Source organism: Scleropages formosus, chromosome 10 (genome assembly GCF_900964775.1).
Source record: "Scleropages formosus chromosome 10, fSclFor1.1, whole genome shotgun sequence".
In the NCBI taxonomy this organism is placed as follows: Eukaryota; Metazoa; Chordata; class Actinopteri; order Osteoglossiformes; family Osteoglossidae; genus Scleropages; species Scleropages formosus.
Genome location: NC_041815.1, coordinates 15131602 through 15155396, shown reverse-complemented (window position 1 = coordinate 15155396; position 23795 = coordinate 15131602). Strand labels below are relative to the sequence as shown.

Below are 23795 nucleotides of genomic sequence, written 5' to 3'. Positions count from 1 at the left end.
TGGCACAAATGTTCTTTTTCTCATGTTCTCATCATGATTTTTGACCCCATCAGTCTACAGATGCTTAATAACAAAAATAACAGGAATTCCAAAGTGTTAGCAATTTTAATGTAGGAATTTTGTCAGCTGGTTTTGTCAAAAATGTATTGATTTGACTAACTGCAAAGTGTACTCATGAAACGAGGAAAACAATTTCTGTCAAGCACTACATTTTAGTTAAAAAAAAAAAAAAGTATTTTTCTTGTTTTATAACAGTTCTGTCCGATTATTTACTATGCTTACCTCTATAGTAAGTCATTGGTGCTATTGTGTACAGTAATGTGAAAGGTTTGTAACTGGAGTTGCATGAAACTCATATGAATTGTCGTTTACCCATTTAAAAAATAAATATGTTATACACACATTAATAAGGTTACACATATAGATCTTTCGGCAACTATTACAGATGGACTCCAACCAAATGACAAAACATTAATTTACAATTTAAAGATAATTATTTTGCAAGGAGGTGTAAGGAAGAAAACCTTTCTAAAGTTCACATTTATTGGTAAAACAAAGTTTTATTGCATCATGGTGCACCAAGATTATTCAGATGTAATTTCCTCTCAGGCTATGATGGTGCAAAACAAAATCCGTGTTCTCATTCATGTATGTACACTGTGTGAATGTAATACCTACTTATATCCACACAGCACACAAATCCGAGCCCCCTGTGGCCAGGTTTTTTGCAAGTGTCCTTTACAAGCCATCATCTTTAATAACAGCAGTCTCTCATGTAAACTTGTTTTCTGACACCAAGTTTACTCCTGTGGCCTAGTTTCTTATGGAGTTTAAGACAGTTGCAATGTTATGCTTTGTAGTTTTGTGTTTTTTGTATCTATTGACTGTATTTAACAGTAGATGCTTCTCATTTGTCTTCTATTTCGATTACGAATAGATAGAACCTCAGGTTCTGTCCAGCTGGGAATATATTATCAAATAAGTCCACAGTTTTAAAAAGATTGCAGCGTAAAAGAATGAAATTCAAGTTAGGTTAAGAAACCAAGGAACACTATCCTGGACCAATAAAGCATTTAAGTTTTGCTTGGCAAGAAATGTAAAATGTATTCAAGATTTGCACAGCAAGAAATGCATGGTTAAGGCAAAGATTGCTCGCAAAATTTCTGTTAAAAGCAGTGGAAACAATTGCTCCGAAGCAAGCTTGGATTTTTGGAAGTCTCACTTTAAAGCTGTGCTGAAAGTTATGCAGTAATTTTGAAAGGCTCTGTTTTTTCTATGTTAACATGTTTCCATGCTTTGTTGTTTAACAAAATATTTTGAATACACATACCATTAATATCTTTAATGAAAGTGACATTTATAGTCTTTACCTTAATGTGAAATAACGCAGCGCTTTCAACAGTCTTTTCATTGTTATGATTATGTCTGAGTTATTTTAAAAATTATTTTGTACTCAAAATGTTAACCACCTGCCATTTGCAATTTTACTAATAATTGTTCAATTTATTATACAGTTTAAAGTTTTTTCCAGCATGAAATTACTTTATTTTATTGTGAATTTGTTTCCAAAGCAAGCTAGTGCATTTTGGATTAAAGTCTACAAATTTTTCATATGAAGGCAATTACCCTTGTTGGGTCGGTTTTGTTTGTGTTCTTTTTCCTAGCTTCATAAACCCAATGTGTTAATTGTTTCCTTTTTAATTAGAAGCTTAACATGTTAAGATGTTGCATGTTTGTACATTTTTTCCCGTTGAACAACTAGAGGTTAGAAACTGATAAAGAAAACAGAAGAATCAGTCTCTGCACAAGACAATTACAATCCCTATATTTCACTGTTGTGTAAATCACACATTTTACAATTAAACTGACATATTTATGTTCAATATATCATACATATTTAGTGTATGATATGTTAAATATATTTAATATATATCCATATCAACATAATGTACTTCATTTGTTTCCACAGCAAACAACTTTTGATGGAGAACCAAGTCATACTATATTCCTCTGTCAGCAAAAGTGGAAGGTCACAGTTCTGGATAAGCATTCCAAAGGTCTTTTCACTGTGGGCTGGAGCTTTAATAAACACAGTTTCGATTCACATTAAATACAGTGCCAGCATCTTTTCAGATACCAGTTTAGATGGTAGCCCAAGTAAATTATTTAAGGCCTAACCAAATTTTTATGCTACTTGGCCACTGCAAACCCACAGTTATGTGCCATTTGTGCAAGTAGATAGATGCAACAGATTGCTAGACTGGAGTGATTTGCACTGGGTTTTTATACTTGCGTTGGCATAGTATATGTATATGTATGCTTCATGTTTTTCGAAAATACATGTACTGTTTATTTCGTCTTTCACCGACTTACATTTGCGATGCACAGTCGAACAGCAGGAGCGTTTTCCTGATTTACAAACAAATCCTGTCTGCTGGAAACAGCAGTGAAAAACACGGCCCAACAGAGAAGCCCCAGACATGAACTGCAAGAGAGATTTAAACCAATTGAATGTAATAAATACTGCTGTCTAGCAGAGCAGCGTCTCAGTTCCCAAACACAGCATGGGTGACAGGAGCTCTCACCCTAAGGTAAACAATGTTGAAGAACTGACGGCTTGGGGGACAAGGCCTGGTCAGCAACCTGGTGATGCCAAAATAGAGCATTAGTAAATATTTTGCTGTAACTAATACAAGACAATGGTGATGGTGTGCCTGAAAGTAGTTTTTCGTACTGAGCCAAGTGAAAGTCAAAGGGAAGTACATCCGTAAAGTATCTCTAGTGCTTTTGCAATCTTTGCTTTTTTCAATCAAGCTTGCTGTCCACAGAAACTTAAAAAGGTGAGACTGAAAATACGAGATTATTACATGTCTCTCAGACCGAAAAGGTTAAATGCAGTATCCCAGTAAATAAATTACGCTACATTAGGTGTAGCTACACTAATTAGAACAGATGTAATTTGCTATTCGTGTTCATTTTTACGCGTTCTCCGTTTTACACGTAAATTTTATGAGAAGGGAATTCAGCTTTCCTTCGTTACAAGGCTTTGAACTCCTCTACCGAAACCAAATGTATTGTCATGACACACAGCGCCTGTTGGTGTTTGCGACACTTTTCTACTTTTGAGATAGTGCCGCAGGCCTGTTTTCACACTTCTTCAGCCATTTTCAGTCAGTTATGTGAGACACACAATAAACTGCAGATGTGTGCCAAACTCACCTGCTAGATCCCTTTCTTTTTGGTGACACAACATATATAGTGTGTTGCTATCTTTAAATGTCTTCATTTTAATGCTGTTCCATTAAATTAGGGAATGTCCATTTACTGTAGGCCATTTCTTTCATGTTTTTTAATAGACAAGTGTGAAGCTCCGATTGATCCAGAAGCTCCTTTGTGACTGTAGCACTGGACGTTCAATGTAGGCCTTGATGGATTCAAGAAGGGATTTTTTAAGGGTAAAGTGCTTTAAAATGAATGTGAATTTGCATCGTAAAAAAGGCTACAGGTCTTAGAGCCTTGGGGCTTTTAAATATCTCCAGCAATCTCTCTTTGGATTGTAAACCAGAAAGAGTAATGGCTCCTTCCGTCACTCCTGAGCAAGCAGGTCATCTCTGTCTGCAGCCCTCCCCGTCCAGCCCACCCCTGACCACCCAAGAGAGGGTTTCTGGGGCTGAAATGCAGGAGACTACTTGAAGTGAGTCATCAGGGAGAACACTAGAACAAAGTCTCCACTCTCTCTGAGCTCAGGAGTGCAAGTGGAAATCTCCCACAGGTGCTCGAGCTCTACAACTTCCCATCTCTGTGGCCGACATCGTAAGATATTCACTGTATATCTTCACTCTTTTCCATAACATCACAAACAAAACACAACAAAGAGATGAGACTTGAAAAAATCAATCACAACATGAACTTTGAGTCTGTAATAAGTATCACCTGTTGGCTTTTCAAGCCAGTGAGGTACTTCATTACTTACAGCAGTTGTTTCAGGATCGTATGTGAGAAGAGAACAAACTGACAGTTCACATTTCTTTTTGGATCCCTCTGTTGTGTGTAATGCTGACTTGGAATTCTGAAAAATTCAGACTATGAGCAGAATGCTACATAAGGAGTGCCAGCAGCTGGAATAAGGATCTTTTGGTGCTGTCCATCATGAAAACATCAGCCAAGTGTGTTCCCAGGTGATTGATGTATTCTCAGCGGACAGATGGGGCAGGGTTCATTTTTATCGTCTGGAAAGGTTGTGGCACTGAGAGGGAATGCAGCAGAGTCGACTAACTCTTACTTAGGTTGCTCGGTCCATTAGTAGTGACCCCAGTGGCCACGGAGTGTTTATCTGGCATGGTTAGTGCACAAGTTGGTTGGGAAATCTTTGGGTCATGAGAAGGTGCCTCATCTGCCACCGCTCTGCGATATGAAGGTGGAGGAAATCAGGTTTTCACACCTCAACGGCAAAAGCAAATATGCCGGCAAGCTTCCGGGCCTTCTGATTTTTTTAGGCTTATTCAGTCCCCTGCTCACATAGACACCAGACATACCTGCCACGTACCCTGATGTTTTCAGTGCTACATATGGAACATTTGTGAGATTCTTCTAGATAGTCGTCATTTTTCTCTAAGAAGCACAGCTCTGTCAGCTGGCCTCGGCAGCAGGTTGGAGGAGCATGTTGTTCCATCACACCTTTATGCCATTCATCCTTTCCACTTGAAAAAAAAAGGCAAATGACCAAAAAAATCTTTTCACCTGACTCCTTTCTTTCCTTTTACTAAAGTAGTTAAGTCCTCCATGCAAGTATGTGGCAAGCAGTGCTGTTCCTTTTGGATAGGATGGGGTAGGGGGTGGGAAAGAAGGGGGTTCTTTCTCACTCACTCTCCCTCTCTCCCTCTTTCTCTGGCAGCAATCGCGATTCTGTTGGCAAGAGTAACTAGAATAAAAACAGCAACACCAGACATAGGGGAGAAAAAAAGAAAAATGATCCATTGAACTAGGAGTCTTCGCCCTCTCTTAATTACGTAGTTGTCCGGGATCTATTCTTTTTTTCTATCTCTGAAGCCCTCGGTAAGTGGTAATTAGCTCGTGGGGGATAAAACCAGCTGACCGGGAGAGGACCAGTGCATTTTGGAGCGAGATGGCTAACAGGAAGGCTCTATCCCTCTTTCACGGATTCCTCATCCTCGCTCTGAGCCGACCCTCGCTTCAGGGAGGTAGGAGAAATTCATAGACAGGGTGTTTTCAGGATACAGGCGAGTGTTTTGTCCATGTTGTCGAACTTTTGCATGTTCCTCTGCAGCCACAGCATCCTCTGCGCTCCAAAGTTCTGTCTGGGGCTGATGGTACACATAGCACAACATACTACGCAATCCACAGTATACTTTTCCCGAGCCAGAAATCACTCTTGTTCCTCATTTGTGATGATTTATTCTGAACCATAATTTTATTGTAATATTTAGTCTCTTTTACAGCATTTTTTAATCCTCTGTTAAGTAAATTTTAACATGCTGAAAAATTCTAGAGTAACTTATAAATGCTTTATGTTTATTTGCCTTTGCATTTATTAACTGACTTTTGCCAAAAAACCTATTATCAATAATTTAAATAATTTTACATTAAGTGGCAATCAAGTACAGTTCAGTACTGATTTATTTATGTATATTTTATCTTATTAGTTTCAACCTTCATTCCTGAAGGAGATACTTTAGGATTTTTAGGTTGCTAATTTTTAGGAGAATTAGTCTGAACAAACAGCCATGTTGTTTGAGAGCTTAAGGAGGCATCAATTAAAAATAATGTCGTAACAAAACTCTGTCAGCCATAAAATTAAGTCACATTTTGTTCTCTTAAAAGTTAAAGGGTGTGTGGTCATTTCAACTGCACTTTTTCCCTTTGGTTTGGAGATGTATTGCTCATTGTCTTTTTTTATAGTTATAATCGAAACCATAATTCTAATGCTCTCCATATTTGCATGTTCTCCTAATGCAGTTGTGGCTAATAGTGACCAGATTCAGTACCTGAGGGCTGCCAGCCTCTTGCATAGCATGGACATTTGTAAGAGCAGGACTGCTGCAGACAAAGTTCTACTATTGTTAATTGAATATCAGATAAATTAAAATGTTTATTTTATTGTTTTATGTAGCTTTATTGTATCACGTTGTGTATTTGACATTTGAAACATTTATTTCGGAGTTACAGAGAACACGGACAAGCTGAACCCTTTGTGTTACTTACACCTTAAACCTCATTAATTAATCCCATCATTTTACTGAAGCCACCCAGTATTCCCAGTTAAATGGAAACTGTCAAACAGATCAAGGATGACATTCTTACACTTAACATGGTTTGAATGGAAATGTATTTATTTAGAGTGTCGTTATTTTCTTGCACCTCTGTTTGCTGAACATTCAGGACTGTGTGGTATAATTGCTAATCTTCATTCTCCTTTTAAAACACATTGCTTGATTTGAAAATTCTGAAAATGTCTGAAAACGTTCAGTGATACTAAAAAAAATCTGTAAAATTTTCAGTGACATAAAAACATTGCATTTTTTTGCTTTTCACACATGTTCCGCTAAACCAGGAGCCATGACCAGCCCATACACTCCTGTAATGGGTAATTTGGTTGCCCTAAGGTTTTTGGAAAATCCGCATATTAATGAAAGCAGGAATGATTCACAGCCTTGCAGCCACTGATATGCAGACCAGGGCATTTATAGAATCCCCAGGAGGAAATGGTCCACAATGCTGTGGACATTGTTCTTTTGAACATCCGACCATTTTTCAGGTTGACTGTCCTCAACAGCTCTTCATCCTTAGAATTTAGGGGCAGAACATCTGTGTAGAAGAATATAACTGCAAACCCACTGGCTGAGAGGGAGTTTTCTTTGTCCGACGCTCTGCTTTTCTCCCTCTGCTAAATTTCTTGGACATGGCTTTGACATTGTTTAGACCCAGTTGGAAAGCGTATACCATCAGGGTCTGGTCCTGACTTTGGAGACAGACCAGCACTTTTTTGTTTTTTTAAATTGTGATTTATTTATTTGCTCAAATGATTTCTTCTGAAACTCTGTCTTCATTATAGTATCTGTTTCCCAGCTGTTGGTGTCCAAGCATTCCTTATAATTGTGCCAAGTAGATTTATGGCAGCGCTGCAGTGGCCTTGCAGGCAACATGTCCACGTTACTGTGAAATAGTTTCCCTTTTATAGTATTATATTTACCATAACTTAATTTATAGGATCTATTCATGGTGATCAGTTTATTGAGCCTAGCAGAAGGCACATCACTGTGGCTGGAGTAAATCTTTTTTTCCAGCCTCTCCTGCTATGGACCATTTACTTTTCTTATCCACCACATTCTGCTGTTCCTCTTTCCACCGTCTGTAAAACACCTGCGGTGTTTGACTGTGTACAAAGGCTGCAAAGACTTGAACTTCACTGTAATGCTCAAAGTTTTCTTGTCTGAAGTGCCACATTTGCTCTAGCAGTCTCAGAGCTCTGACTGCCCAAAATGTCCAGTTCCTTGAACAGTGAGCCAGCTTTATGCTAATACCGACGAGATACTGTTCTGTTAACACCAGAGTTCCCTGCAATTAATCAATAATTATCCATTTTATACACTGTGAAACCCAGATTTAAATATCCTTTCAAGTATCCTTAATCAAGCTGCTCCGTTTTAAAATTTGGGCCCTCGTGTTTTACCACATGTTTTATTAGAGGGAAATGTAGTTAGGTTGCGGAAACACTGGAGCTACTGCATTGTTCTCCAGTGGCTCCAGAGCATGTAAGACTTGAGTGTACATATGCAAAATGAGCAACACAGCAGGAGCATTAATGCCAAATCACGGGTTATAAAGCTACATTGTTTTGGTGACGGGCAACAGCAGCCCTGTGGTTAACAATGTTGGCCAAGATGAAAGGGGCAGCAGCTGTCTGGGTTTGCTGCAGTCTCCCAAGCCTTGTAGAGCAAATGCACAAGCTGGAAGCGGGCTGCCATGAAAAGCAATGTCTGGCAAGAGTGCTGCAGCCTGGACTTCAGAGGAATCCGGCCCATTAATTCTACTCGTCACTGACACCCGCCTGGCCATAGTTGAAGGCAGATGAAGTCACTGGAGATCAAATGGCACACCTCCGGTACTGAGCGGGAGAGTGATAGATTACCCCCTCCTCCTTCAAATTATTGTAGGCCTGATTATCAGCTCCTGTGGTGCTGGCATGATCAACTTGGAGATGTGTTTTTGGCATCTCTCTTGCCATTTGCCCATTGGTTTTGGCTTGGTTCTTACCAAGGGGGGCATATCAACTGTGTCGGCTGTAGAATGCCAGCCCTACAAATCCACTGCATTGCTTAACTTGTTCAAATGCCATCAGGTGAAGAACAAGCCTTTATGTTTGCGCTCGTAGAGTTGGAAGATTTGGCATGTGTTTGCACGACAATGGGATAAGCATGTGTCCCTTGATAGGGTTCTGGAGCTCTGCCTGTTACAGTCATTTTATGTTGAAGCTGGTTCAGCCGGTTCAGTTTGCCTCCACCTCTTTTCCTTTGGTACGAGCACTCGCACAATAGCTGTTTTAAGGAAGTCATGTTCGTAGCTGCCCTGCATGTCACTCAATTGCATTTGCAGCAAGAGACCACTAATGGGTCCGTCATTTCATCTGGTATGCCTCTGGCAGGGAGCACTTGTACTGGAGACTGCTCTCCCCAGGCTCACCGAGCCACATTTGAACAGGGCTGAGTGGCTGGGAAACCACTTATCCGAACTACAGCGACAAAATTCACCACAATAGTACGGATGCTGCTTTACTGCCTGAGTATAACAAGTGTCAGAGTTTTATACTTTCCAAGTGAATATGTATGAAAGATGCACTTGTTGGATAAATGTACTGACAGATTGAAGAGGAAATAGTGCTTTTTTTTTTCTTCAGGGCAACTCTTGTGTAGATTTTTAGGGAAAATCATGTATATGTTGTTCAAAAAGGAACTGTAACTTAGTGGTTACAGCCACTGCTTTGCAATCAAAGGCTGTACATTTGTATCCCTCCAGCTGTTCCAGTACCATTGAACATGGTATCTACCCTGAATTGCTCAAGTAAAACTTACCCATCTGTATAAACATTTAAGTCATTAGAAGTAATTTAGCATTCAAGCACAACAAAGGAAAGAATTGACTAAATAATAATTTGACATACATGTAACTTGTCAAACTGTATTTAAAATAAAATGATTTTACATGAGGATTGATTTATAATTTGTTCTGTTTTACAGTTAATCTTGTGAGAGATGTAGTTATTTTCACCCATTGTGTTGCTCAGTTACAATGTGATGGATTCCAAATGGAAAATATGGAGGCCCCGCTCTTTGGTTTCCGAAGCAGATGGAGGGCAGATTGGCAGGCAGATGTTTAAATTAATATTTAATGCCTTCACTGTAATGACTGGCACTGAATGGCTACAGCAAACATTCACAGCAGTTCAGTTAAACCAAATCAGGCAAATATTGAGTGAAGATCTCTTGCCGGACATTTCAGGTCATTGTTTAACGTGATTTTTATAAGGCTGTAGACTTGTCTTGCATTATCTTGTTACTCTCTGGAGCTGGCAGGTATTGGGAGGGAATAGGAAAATGCAGTCATGTAATTTCACTGTTGTCTGGATGTGTCACCTTAATAATAAGGTACTTTAGCTCACGCCTCTTCCCTGCCTCAGCAGGCGAATTCACAATCGCAGGTAAGTTCTAAGTCACTTATGTGCATTAACTTAAGGTCGGTTTAAAGCAAGACACTGCATGAACTGCTCTCTTGTGCTTTACTAAGCTGACACAGTGCAATTTGATAAGGCTCTTAAGTTGCCCAACACACTCGCATGTTCTCTGAGGAGCTAGGAATTTGGTCCAAGAAACGCATCTCTGGAGCACATTACAAAACCATGCTATTCCTTATATTAATTACATTCATCATTTGCTCTGTAATTTGACTGGATTTCACAGGAAATTGCAAATAGCTGAGGCACTCAATGAAAATGAACATTATCTCATTGCTGTCTAATGCGAAGTGAAATACATTTTTTCCAGTTTACAAGGAATAGTGCTTCACGCAGGATGCCTGTAAAAGAGTTTTAGTCACATTTCTAATTCTGTGATACAATTATCACATTATGTATTACATGGTACGCAGACGTAACAATTAACTACTTATTGTAGGGCAGTGAAAGAAAAGTCTACAGAACACTATACCCAGTATTGAAGTTAATAGTGAATAAAGGGGAAATTTTACTGAACGTTGCCAGGAAAAGCTGAGCATTACTTTGCGTTTGTCATAAATTCAAGAAATTGCCTTAGTGGGCAAAAGTGCAGTATGTGCCTTGTAGTAATCTTCTTTCACAGAAAATACAGTACTGTGAAAATGGTGCACTGCTCTTATGGTCTTGTGCTTTAATGTGTTGACATTCCACTTAGCGCTGGTGTTTTACTGCTTAACTTTTACACAGCCAATAAATTATCAGTCTGTATTTAAAATTACGCCCAAGGGCCTGAAATTTTAGTATGACACTGACCTTCTTATCGGACCGATGCAATCTAAATTAGGCATGTGTTTAGATGTGGGGCTGAGGGATGGGCTCTTGCCTTGTGTTGCCTAATGCAGTCTATCTATTGAACTGCGTCTCCTGCATGTTTTATCTCCGATCTTGCGCTATATATCATTGCTGATCTGCTGTTTAAATAAATCTCACTGTCCGGAGAATGCAACATTTTTTCAGTTTGATAAGGAGTGTGAGCACATTAATATCTGAAGATGTTAGGATTTAGAAAAGGGCTTCCTCCCCTGATTGCTGAGGCCATTTGCCAAGTTTTGTCCAGGCTGGTATGATGGGAATGTAGAGTACTGTAAGGGCCAAACTGAAGAAAATCTTTTGCTGTAGTTCAACCATTCTACAGGCCTTTTACCGGCATCGAAACATCCGCTGGCCCCTGTACACTCAGTGCACTCCTTTTAGTAAATAACGTCATTTGGCTTTTTAATCTTTTTAATCAAATTATAGTAAAAATCTATGTTTGGAAGTCCATATGAGACATTGTGTCCTGTGTGTAGTGCTTCACTGTCTGTGTATGTGGTTATTTTCTTCTTAAAGGAGTTCGTCTGCGATGCAGTATGAAACGGTAATGCATGTTCTTACAGCACAGAGCCAGGTGATGTAACTAAGTGAAAAACACTTTCTATGGTTTTGTTTTTCTTTTTACCTTCAACATGTCATCTTGTTAAAATCCAAATGGCCACTTCGGAAACACCAGCCTTTGCACCCCAGCCAAGACCCAGCAGCTCATTCCGTTGCAGCCTGGCAAATACGCTTCTTGATACTTTGCTTTAAAAACTGTGGGCTGCCTGTGTCTCCTGTTTATTTCACTTTGCATTCCCCTCGTTTATGTTCCCTGCGGCACACGTGTCAGTTCAGCTCCAGCTACATCAGGAGCGGTATTGTGTATGACATGCGCTTTTTATTCCCCTGTCCTGACACCTTTTTGGTTGTAAACCTTGGAAAGTGTAACTCTTGAAGGAGAGGGAAAAGTTGAGCAGGAGTGCTTTCACAAAATGCAGAATTTCGTATGAGACCGGGTGTGAGCAGTGCACCTCATTTCAGGACAGGATCATTCTTTAGAACGGCCTACTGTGTTATTTGTGTGCTGCAACTGATTAACACTTTAAAAGTACTTCCATATGTAAAATGAAAAAAAATAATATTATAAGCATGTATAGAGATTAACTAGGAATTCAAGACAGTTAACAATTGAGACATCATGAATAACGTCAAAAGATCATTCAGTCTGTTTTGATTCTCTGCTTTAAGTAATAACACCATTAGTAGCTGATGTTAACAACTTGTTCTGTTTATGACTAAGCATCAGTTGATTTCTCTAACTCTTCTAATTCCAGTTGTGGTGCTATAAGGCTCAGTGTTTGGGGATCTGGACCATTTTTTGAATGGTTATTCCATTTATTTTACATAGTCTTTAAGTGAAATATCATAGATTGTGCTTGCTTAAATATAGAGTTTTTACTTTAGCCAATATTTGTTTAGCAAAGCCATTTCCTACTATTGGTAGGTAAACATGTCAGCAGTATTTCCTGTGCTTATACCAAAATATGTAAACACAGTGTCACTGGATAGGCCTCTCTGTCTGTTTACTGAAAAGAAAAAAGTCATCAACTTTGTTCCACTCAAAACAATTGCAGTTTCTTATAGACTGGTTAAAAATACCAAAACAGAGCTTTAAAAAGTCGACTAAGAAGCAAATCTTCTTCGCAAAAAAAAGGCAAGTTTGAGGTTAAGTGTTCCGATGTCACGACCCTAGGGATGAAGGTCCCAGTGACCGCCCGAGACTACAACACACCTGGCCCCGGCTGATCTGATAATATGCTCCCAGCCCTATAAAAGGTCTGAAGTCATGTCGGCGGTTTGCAGATTCTAAACCAGTGCTTTTCGACTCTCTTGCGATACGTATTCATTTCCCAGTTTCCCAAGTTCTGTTCCAGTGTGTTCCTGTTCCAGTCTAATGCTCCTGTCCTTCGTGGTTCTGTGCAGATCTTGTACTCCCCCTCGTTCCACATCTTGTCTTGGTGTATTAGTCTCATGCACATAAACTCATTTCACTCTCAGAACACTCGCGTGTCTCGTTGTTCTGTGTGTATCGTATCACCCGTGCTCTTCGTGTCTTAATTCGGACTGTGCACTTGCACACGTACGCTCTGCTATTGGGGTTGTTGTACTTTATCTGATTGTGATCAGATTTTGTGAAAGCCTAGGGAGAATATGATTTGCTCTCATTTTTATTCTATTACCTGGGCATAAATGAGACAGGGGTTAACATACTGTAACTTTGCTGTTCTAATAAAAAAGGGAGAATGACTATGTTATCACATCACTTTTCTGAAATGCTCCCAGTCGATCTTCGGAATTTTTTAAGTTTCTTATAAAGTTTTTAATGCCTCATCAAGTCCTATATCCTAGGGTGTGAAGTTCCCATTTGGTCATGATTTGTGGTGGGTCTGATTCAACGCTTTTGCGGGTAGGAGTAAGAACGACTGAGGCTTCTCAGAGAAAGCCCAGTTTGGCACCTCCAAGAGAGGAGCAAACACCTGCTCTGCAAGGATTTGCCTCCTTAGCTCAGATAAATCCTCTCTTTGATTTGAGCTGAGCTGTTGGTGGAGGCGTGAAACCACAGCTCCCCCCTACCCCACCCCCACAAGGTTTTTTGGTCCCAAGTGATGCAGTTTGTGGACCGGATGATCACCAAAACTTTTCCTGGTGTCGTGGTCGCTGTGAGATCATATGTACCACACTGGCTCCGCAACAGACCCACAAAACCAAATGTTTGTGCTGTGTTTCTTTACGTGCGAACAATGTTACTGTCTGTCCGTGTTATCACACATTTTGCACTTGACAAATCTCTGTGCTGAGCTATGCACCGTGAAAATTTTTTAATTCTTCGACAGTATAGAAAGGAAAGTAAAACATACTTTAATGCAACTTTTTGTTATTTCAGACCGTCTTGATAATTTGGAAATCTTATGCTTTCTTACATAAAGCCAAAACATTTTTATAATTTTTTTCATGGATTAAAAGGTGTTTTTGGGGAGAGAAGTACAAAATTCTCTATTCCCGCAAGACCGCATGCATTTTTGGACCTGAAGCAGTGTGTGGCTTTCACAAATTCTCATTGCAGAGCCAGAAGTTAATACCATCAGGCTATAAAGCATGAAACCGGATAGCGGGCCGGTCACCGTCCAAGTCCCATCATTGTTCCAGTTGAAACCAGTTAGAGAACATCCTTGTTCAGGATCTGTCAGAGTTTAAACGGTGAGGTCATTCCTTACCAGGGGACATGTGCTGAAAAGTATTTGAAACTGAACTTTTATCCAAAGTTCCAGTGTTTGTCAGTGAAAACATTCCGCACAACAAGCATGCAGCCATCTGAAGAAATCCTGCTCTACTGTGCACGTTCAGAGCTCCACATTGGCAACAGTGCGCAAAGTTAAAAATAGAGAATGTGTAAAACAAAAACAGAATCAGTCTCGCAAAAGATAGACTAAATATTTCTCTCTTTTCTAATCAGATGGAGGTTTGTTCATGCAATCCTTTTATGTGCCTCTGTCTACTTGAGGTGTAAAATGCTCGCCTCCTCAACAGTCCCACACACTCGGGCCAGCCTGTGGACTGCGAGACAGCGTTTCGGCTGGGTTATCATGAGAAATGAATGGATGTGCGAGCACTCGCAGGCATTCCCTGCTTCGTTTCATTTTGGCCTCCGTGACACGTGTGAGGCCACGCGTAGACTTTTGGTTTTTGTTATGTCTAATTATGAATTTCACTAAAATCCACACAGGGGTGGATGGAAAGAAAAGGGTCAGATCCAAAAAGGAACAGAACAGGAAAGGACAAAACCCAGAAATAACTTTGCAAAAGAAACAGAACCATCAAATGTATAAAAGCCACCTCTCCGTCAGTCCTGAAGTGCTGTCGTAAAGATTCTCCAGTAAGTCTAAGAGATTGCACCTGGTACTTGTTTCCCTTCAGTGAGCCTTTCCCCATGTGTGGCCCCAGCCTCACTCACTCACATTTTGTGAAGCCCTCTCTTATTGTACGTGGCCTGCTGTAATCACTGCGGCTCAGTTTTGGACTCTCGCTGTTGTTACACAGTCCTTAGTCCCCAGAATTAGTGTGTGTGTGGGAGCCCCTTTGCTGAAGCTGCTTTGCATGCACCACTCTGGAAACAGGGCTCTGCTGTCTTGAGCAACTAGGCACTTTGTTTCATCTGAGGTTCACGCACCCTGCCTCGCGATCACTCCAGCTCAACATTCTCCACATTCCGGACCCACAGGCTAGCATTTTAACATGTTTTCCCTAACACATGTACACTTTTGGCACAAGGCTCAAATTAACGGGCCTCAAAACGCATGTAAAACCAATCAAATCATGGTAAGAGCCTTTTTTTGTGGTAGAACCTGTTATTGGCGATACAAACCAGATTTTCACCCTCAGCAATGTTGTGTAACTGAGGCCTCAACAGTTTCTCTGGTCTGCGTTTTATTTGGGTCTGATCAACCAGAGTAGGTTTCTACTCTCTTTTCTGTCATCATTACCTATGATTTCACCTTGTCTGCAGTCCAGAATAGTAATCTTGGGACTGCCCTGCTGCCAAAAATCCTTACATGGAAACAACCTATTTTGAGGATTGATGAAGCGTGTTTCCAACTGCTTAATTTGCCTGAATAAAATATGGGGGTCTTAGCTAATCGTACTCTTTCTATACAAATAAGGAGAAACACTTCATCTTGGTCCTGATGACTGTTTTACTGAGTAACAGCCCTTCATTCAGGAGGTTTTGTTTATGACATTGTCACACATATTTCTCCTGTGTTTTAAGCTCTTTATTATAAAATTATTTCACTAGTACATTCATGTACTAGTAAATGTAATTTAAATAATAATCACTAATATAATAATAAGAATTGGTAATAATAATAATAATAATAATAATAATAATTGATAATAGTAAGAATAATTACTAATACAATTTAAATAATAATTACTTATTAAAAATTACTAATGTAAATGTAATTTTTTTATATTCACACACTAGTAGAATTTGAGTCTAGAGGCCCTCTACATTACTTTACCTTTTAATTTCTTCCCATTTTTCCTGTTACGTACTTAACTACAGAACTTGTCCTTGCCCTGGGTTAGTAACCACAGAGCCTCAATTGGGATTTGACCCTGCAGCCTTCTGGTACTAAGTTCTGTCTGGTAATGACCCATTCCAATTGTTTCAGGAGTGTACGTCCCTGCTGGAGTTGGAGTTGTACCTGGTGGCATCGCTGGGACAGGAGCTGCTATTGGCAAGTACCAAGCAACCCACAGAGTCCCTCATCAGGTCCCTCAGCAGGCCTCCGGCTCATAGAATCAGGAAAACCACTTGCCGAGCTCAACAGTTCTGAGACTCCTTGGAGACTTGGTTTTTCATTAACATGAAAACGGTTGACCAAAAAGGTCAAAAAACAATGGCCCAGTGACGAAAGGGCAATGCCTGCCCTCACCTGACACAAATAAGAACAATATGAACACAGTTAGTTAACAGGAGCCAGAAGCCATTACTGGCACACAAAGTCATGAAGAAATGTTCTTGCCCAGTGCTGTTTTGCATCGCCAGCATTGCATCTTAGAAAGCCAGATTTGTCATTCTAAAATTGTGGAACCTTGCTGTAAATTTCTATGAACTGTGGCATATGCAAAGCAGGCATCCGTGCTGTGCTCTGTGCTTCTTCCAGGAGTAGCACAGGAGTTGTGATTTAAGGGCCCCTCCACTGCATTGTGAGCCCCGTCCACTAATTAGTCCAAGACCGCCACTGTGAAACACGGCGTTAAATGACCTGAGCTGAGTAGCTGGACAGCCGCAAAGGGCCAATAAAATCACATGAATGAGTGCTTCTGCACTGAATGAGTTTCAGTAAATCCCACCGCTCACCTGCTCTGTTTTGTTCTCCATCTGCTCTCTCTCCCTGTTCTCTCTTCTGCCCTCTCTTTGTCAGGTGCTGGGGGGATCCCAGGATTTAAACCAGGGAAGGCTGCTGGTGAGTGTCTTACTAAAATAATTTCAGTAATTGAAATGACTTCATAAATTCAAAGTTGTCAAGAAGAGCTTAAGGGCTCAAAACTCAATCTCACTTTTGAGTCACATGACCATTGATTCATGATCATGACAGAGGTCAAGACCCACAGCTCATGAAGTGGAACTCCTGTCAGGTTATTGACTTTAACAAGATTTATTCACCTGAAGGAGCTTACATTGTTTTACACATTTAGAAATGTGGATTTGTATGCCACAAGGTTCTTCATGGGTCTTGAACTCAAGCTTTTGGCTGTAAATCTAGTTCACACTTTCACTCACACTTACACTTATTTATTTAACTGAAGCTTTTCTCCAAAGCAATTTACAATGTTAAGTTACATTGATTTATCCATTTACACAGCCAGGCAATTCTTATTCTATCATTTCCCCAAGTATCTCTTATATACCAGACCAAAATTATAAAATGAATGGTCAGTTTTTGTTTAGGTAAACTCAGTTATAAAGCATCAGAAGACATTTTACAGAAATTAGGTCCCTTAGAATGTGGCATTCCTTCACAAATGTGATTTGAGAGGTGATCTGCCTTGATGTATTTTCTATAAAAGCACTCATGGAGGCCAAAGGTTTTAAGGGAGGGTATTCAAACACTACTGAGTGTACTGCTCAGTACTAATTAACACTTCTAAGATCACTGAGCGTAGCCTTCACAGGTTTGTTGTATGCCATGATTTTCCACAGGGGCCTATGGCGGCCGTGGAGTTGGAGGTGTTGGTGTCGGAGGTTTAGGAGTCGGAGGACTGGGTGCAGGTACAACACATATCACACAGGAGATGATATTGACATATAACCTCTCCCATCTGTGCACCCAAAAATCAGCAATAAAATAGTTGCCTAATGGCTTTGGTTTAATGACACAAATATTTTTGTTTCAATTCATTGCAGTTTTCAGTTGCAGTATGAGTGTGTTCTGTGTGGTTCTGTTTCAGGAGGAGTAGGTGCAAAGGCCTTTAAGCCAGGTAGGTCATCTTGTGCAAGACTTGCGTGTGTAACTCCTCTCCTCTCACAGCACAGCAAATCTGGTCAAGAGTCTCGTATATTTCTGACTCTGAATCTAATGCACTTTTTTGTCTTGTATAGTTAAGTCACCTTGGACAAAGACATTAGCCCAGTAAATGACTAATATTATGGTAGTTTTTTGCAGGATTTTCAGAAAACTCATTAATTTTGCATTGTGAGGCCTTATGCACTGTATGAACTGGCAAAGCAGTACATCAAATGGGCCTTTCAGGTTCAGTGCTGACCGCCTTTGACCAGCTGTTACATGATCCAACCCTTTATCCAGTCTTTGTTTTTTTAGTCACCCACTTGCAGTGTTTGACTGGGGTTCAGGACGTCCTGTTTGGGTGTGACCTCAGCATTCGCTGGATGACAAGATCACCTGATCATTTACTTTCGGTGGCCTTATCCGGGTGGCACCTAGCCGAGCATGAACGGAGTTCAGCATTGTGAGGACAATAGCGTTACAACACTGAGTGGTGTTATTACAACCACTGATCGTATCAGCTATACAATAAGTGGAAGCCTGTGTGCTGAAGTGAACCACTACTCTACTGCTCTACTGTAAATATTGTTTTTCTACAACTCAGCACTCACAATATCAGCTACATTAGGCCCATTTGGACATTATTAAATTTCCTAAAGCAGGACAGATTTCATCAGGGCTACCATTGTGTTTTTGAAGAGATTAGGAATTAAGTAAACAGTGTTTACCCAGATAAGATTTGGAATGGCTTATGCTGAGCTTCTATAATAGATTTTTTTTTCAATCAGTCTCTGAGTTCCAAAAATACCATTTGAAGTACATAGACCTGGCCATCTAGTTTGCTAGAAGCTGACTTTGGCAGTATGTATCAGAATATTTCCAGGAAATTATGTCCAACCTCAGTAACCACAGGATCTTGCAGTCTGTCTTGGAGGAACTTGAATTAATTGTAAGACAGGAAGGAGACAGAAGCAACAGACATCTTGTATCTCTCAAATGCACTGCGGTTCCCAGCCATCAATGTTCTTTATATGCAAGCTCTTTTAATTTAAAGGGGAGGACAGGTTATACTGCTGCAGTATGAGGTCAAATGAGGTCAGCTCCTTTAGCCTCATATATGACATTGTATGATGCTGAGCTTTCGCTATAGATTCCGTGGGTCACCTATTTGGACATTGTCAAATGTCTCCTGACTTGTTTTTATTGTCAAAGCGTTTGGAAAGGCAGATGATTAGCTGTGGTGATCTTCCCATAGTCCTCAGAACATCAACTGTGTCTCTTCAGGACAGATGACAATCACCTAGAACTTATGTTGGTTCAAATGCTTTTTCACCTTTTTGGACCATACAGTATTTCCAAATGTTGGCAAGTAAACATAAGGAAGATCTGCTGCTGTTCCAGGATGTTAGGAAGCCCAGAGTGAAAACAACAGATCTCACTTTACATTACATTTACATTTACTCATTTAGCAGATGCTTTTCTCCAAAGTGACGTACATCTAATAGAAAATACAACTTGTGCATTACATTAGAAGAAAGAGAGACATAGTTGCAGACGTGTGATTCTTAAGTACAGTTAGTTTGTTTCCACCATATGCACCAATGTTCATCACACGAGTAGCTGCATAAAACTCAGAATATCGACGATTCCTGATCACCTTCCTACTATTTTTTTTTTGAGATACACAAACATTTACGTGCATTACAGGAGTAGCAGCGTAAATGTTTATCTGGGCATGATCATAAAGTTGTGGTGCATGAGCATTTACACCTCAAGTGAACTTAAGAGATCATGGGCAAAGTGAGTCTGGAAGAGGTGAGTTTTCAGACCCTTTTTAAATGTGGACAGAGTTTCAGCAGTTCTGAGTGAGAGGGGGAGGTTCTTCCACCACAATGGAGCCAGAACAGTGAACCTCCGTGCTTTACCTCTTGTACGTGGGACCACCAAGCGGGCAGATGTGGAAGAGCGTAGCGGTCTGGTTGAGGTGTAGCAGTTGATCAAGTCTTGTAAATAGCTGGGAGCAGTTCCATTGATGCATTTGTAGGCAATAACCAGGGTCTTGAATTTGATCCGGGCAGCTATACGAAGCCAGTGCAGAGAAATGAGTAGGGGAGACACATGGGAACGCTTTGGCAAGTCAAACAAGTCGTGCAGCAGCATTCTGTATCAACTGCAGAGGTTTCACAGCAGTAGCAGGAAGGCCACACGAGACAGTTGTAGTAGTCCAGATGGGATGTCACCATGGCCTGGACAAGTAGTTGGGCAGAGTCAGTTCTGAGGTAAGGACTTCGTGTGGCTTCTATGTGCTGAGAGAAAGATAGACTTGAGTCTATTATCACTCCCAGACTCTTAGCTGAGGAGATAGGCAAAATGAGTGAGTTGTCTAGTTTGATCGAGAGATCGTGACAGGAACACAGGCCGGCTGGGTGTAGGATCTCTGTTTTGGAGAGGTTGAGATGTCTGAGAGACAGGCACCGATGCATGCGAAAATGTCTGATGCTCCAGGTGGAAAGGAAGAGCTGGGTATCATCAGCGTAGCAGTAGTATTTGAATTCATGGGAGGCGATGACAAGGCTGAGGGAGAAGAGCAGGGGACCCAGTACCGAGTCCTGCGGGACACCAGTTGAGAGAGGGAGAGGAGAAGAACGGGAGCCCCACCAGACCACTTAATAGGATCTGTCAGATAGGTAGAACTCAAACCATCCTAATGCCGTTCCTTTGATCCCAAGCTGACTAAGAGAGGCGGGTAGAATCTGGTGGTTGATCGTGTCAAATGCTGCAGACAGGTCAAGGAGGATGAGGACCAAGGGGAGGGAGGCTGCTGTAGCCGACTGGAGAGCATCAGACACTGCCAGGGGCACTGTCTCCATAAAGAGACCAACTTTGAATCAGACTTATATCCACCGAGGAGATGGTTCTGGATGAGGAATAGTTGATCACAGGCCACCTGATCTAGAGTTTTAGACAGGAAGGAGAGACTGGACTATAGCTTTGGACCCAGGGAGGGTTTCTTTAACAGAGGTGAAATGAGAGCAGTTTTGAAGGCAGATGGGAAGCAGCCAGAGGAGAGCAAGGAGTTGATGATCTTAGAGATGAAGGTGGAGAGTTCTGGGGAGATGGTCTGTAGGAGTGACGATGGGATCAGATCAAACAAGCAGGTGGTGGCTCTGTGTGATATCAGGAGGTCGAAGATTTCCGATTCTGAGAGTGGCTTGAATTCAGAAAGCGTGACTTCGCAGGGAGGTCCAGCGCAAACAGGGCAGGGTGATCCTGAGAACTTGTCCGTGATTGCATTAACTTTCTCTCTGAAAAACAAAGCTAAGTCATCAGCAGTGAGAGAACAAGGAGGAGGAGGTGGCGGAGGACACAGTAGGGATGAGAAGGTGGCAAAGAGTCTGTGCTGGTTTGTTGTGGAGTTTGTGTTTTGTTTGTGCAGTTTGTACTTTGTTGTGGAAGAAGGTTGTTTTAGCTGAGGAGCCAGCAGAGTGAAAAGTAGCTAAGATTTGTTTGTAGACATCTATGTCCGTGCTTTATACTGGAATCTCTATGTATACTGGAGCAGCTGATAATGTAGTAGTTAGAGCTACTGCTTGTGGATCCTAAGGTTGATTGTTTAAATCTCACCTACTGCTAAAGTACCCTTGAGCAAGGTACTTACCCTAAATTGTGCTAGTAAAAATTACCCTGCTGTATAAATGGGTAAATCATTGTATGCTGCTTGGGAGAAAAGTGTCAGTAAATGGGTAAACTTAATACCCGCAATAGACCTCAGTTTATATGCCAGATGTACTGTAAAAATTGAGAAAGGGTGAGTAAAAAGCTCTGAGAAATGTTTGAGCAGGTTTTTTCAACCACACAAGACAAAAAGCCAGAGACACTGGTCATTGGGTGACGGTGTGGGGATGTCTCTAGAGGAGAATGAAATCATCAGGGGAGCTTGTCGGTGGCCTTTCCTCTATCCCATACTACATCTCTAATTCCTCTTGTTCTCATGACACCCACCTTGTGCCATTTCCCACACAAGTCCTCCTTTTCTCATCATTTTCACAAGAGTTGTTTCTAACTCTGCATCAGTGTGTCAGACTCACTTATCCTTCTTGCCCTTGTGTCTGCCCAGCTATTTCGAAAATACAATCTTCATCTTTCCCACCATGCATTCTCTGAAGGTGCCTGAAGCCTGATGAGCCTGTAAGGGTTGCTGGTGTTGAGGTTTGCCTGGTCTGAAAGATGTTATGCACAAACACAAACAACCTGCTCACCACTGGCAGATGACATGAAGCATTGGCACAAGCACTATTTTCTAGTGTACCTGATTGTTGAGTGAATATATGTGATTGATAAGTTTTCTGAGTTATGCTATAGTACTGCAGTACTGCTAACATGTCATTTATTAGGATTCTTTTAGTAAGCATTTCTCTTAAAATTTGGGGTTCTTTTGTGAAAAATATTGGGCTATTGTATTTACGGTTAGTAATAGTTTTGACAATTTTTAATTTTATGATTTACTTCTGTATAGTAAGAGTTTCGTCTGCAAATTATTAAGGCAGAAGGGCACGCTTCCATTACTGAGCAAATTAGAGGTCCTGGTTTTATGTTGCAAGGGTGTGGGGTTGCTAACACGAATTCAGCTTTCTCGCTGGAGACTGTAAATCCAAGAAAAAGGGGGTTGGAAGGCAACTATATTCTCTACTTGGAAAGAGAGGAAAGGTGTGTTTTAGGGCAGACAGACTTGTTTAATTGCTGTTCTATTTCTCAGTCCTTGTTCGTTGCAAAAGCACTCTGCTTATTGGACCCCAACGCATATGTGAGCCATCTGCAAAGTGCTGCATGCATCGCCAGTTTTGCACACTGCCTCAGCTGGCTGCATCTTTGATCTTTTTTCGATGCATGATTTGCACCCTGGCTTTGCTGAAGACATGATGAATAACAGAGTGTAACAGGCAGGTATTCAAGATGCTCACTTGGCTAGGGCAGGGAGGGCTGGCACAAGAAGGTCTTCTTCCTGAAGCCCCAGACAGAGCGCGATGAAGGCCAAGCATACTGCTGGCATTTATTTGGAGCAGGGTCAAGAAAGAGACAGAGTCTCACAAAATTAAGGACAGGAAGGGTTCTGCTCCTGTGACTCCCACCAATCCCAGGAGGACACAGTTACTTAGAAAACTGCCTCAAACCAATTCTGAATAACTTCCAGAGACTTGGCTTCTCATATTGCTGCTACACCCCTCAGCAACTTTGAGGTGGGGGCAGAGACAGTATACTCAGTACCCAGCACTACTGGAATATTCCTGCCCAGAAGATTGTACCCTCACCCTTTTGGATCACCACATTCCCTTACGGTGTTTATTACCCCCTCAGGCCATGTGCAAGATGTCCACAGGGAAACCATAGTGTAAACAAGCCAGCTTGGAGAGCAGTCCTCTTAGCTCTGAGACATTTTCCTTTTTGCAGCCAAAGTGATTATCCAAGACAACAGCAGGAGAGAAGTGGCTAGGTGAGCCAGAGAACCCCGACAAATAAATTTATTCCTGGCCTAGGTTCTGGCATAAAGGAATGGATGCAAGCCTCTCAGCAAAAGGGTGCACAAAACCACGTCTCGAACAGAGGGATTAAGTCCTCTGTTGACCACTCAGTGCAAGTCCCTCATATCTAGAGCTGTCAATGAGTGACATCAGGGTAGATTTGAGTGATGCCACCCAAATGTAAGAAGCAATGACTTTGTTGATCCAGCATAGCAGGAGATTGACTTGTTGGACTGATGTGTGTGGGTACAGAGTAGAGGTGAGTCACCATCTGCAGCTGGGGTGGGAACTACATGAAATCCTTTACTGTAAGGGGGAAAAGACACGCTTACAAGCTGCGAGGCTCTATAACCACTGCCCATCAGGGACCTTTGTTTGCTGCCTTGTTCTCTGACATGCTGCCACGGTCAGAGGTTTATGACAGCAATTGTGAATGACTCTTCAGGGAGATCATGCTGAAGTATTCAAAGCGAAGTCCGAATCAGGCATACCACGCCGTCAGATTCCAAAGACTGCCGTCAGTCACTGTGGAACATTGCCATGGAATTCTCCACTCTCTTAAATTAAATCCTTCAGCAGGCCCAGAGGGTCCAGAGAAGGGAGGTGAGGATCAGCACAGGCTGC

The 23795-nt window shown here is 41.2% G+C and overlaps 1 protein-coding gene across 1 annotated transcript in view; it reads left to right on the top strand.

Moving 5' to 3' along the window:
* The first annotated feature begins 4843 nt into the window (after positions 1 to 4843).
* Positions 4844 to 23795, top strand: part of elna (elastin a) — a 52313-nt gene continuing 33361 nt past the window's right edge. The window contains exons 1-5 of the mRNA XM_029255874.1: positions 4844 to 5201; positions 15814 to 15879; positions 16570 to 16611; positions 17349 to 17417; positions 17597 to 17626. Of these exons, the coding sequence (XP_029111707.1) occupies positions 5126 to 5201; positions 15814 to 15879; positions 16570 to 16611; positions 17349 to 17417; positions 17597 to 17626 (283 nt within the window). The 5' untranslated portion in view covers positions 4844 to 5125. The remainder of the gene's footprint in view (positions 5202 to 15813; positions 15880 to 16569; positions 16612 to 17348; positions 17418 to 17596; positions 17627 to 23795) is intronic.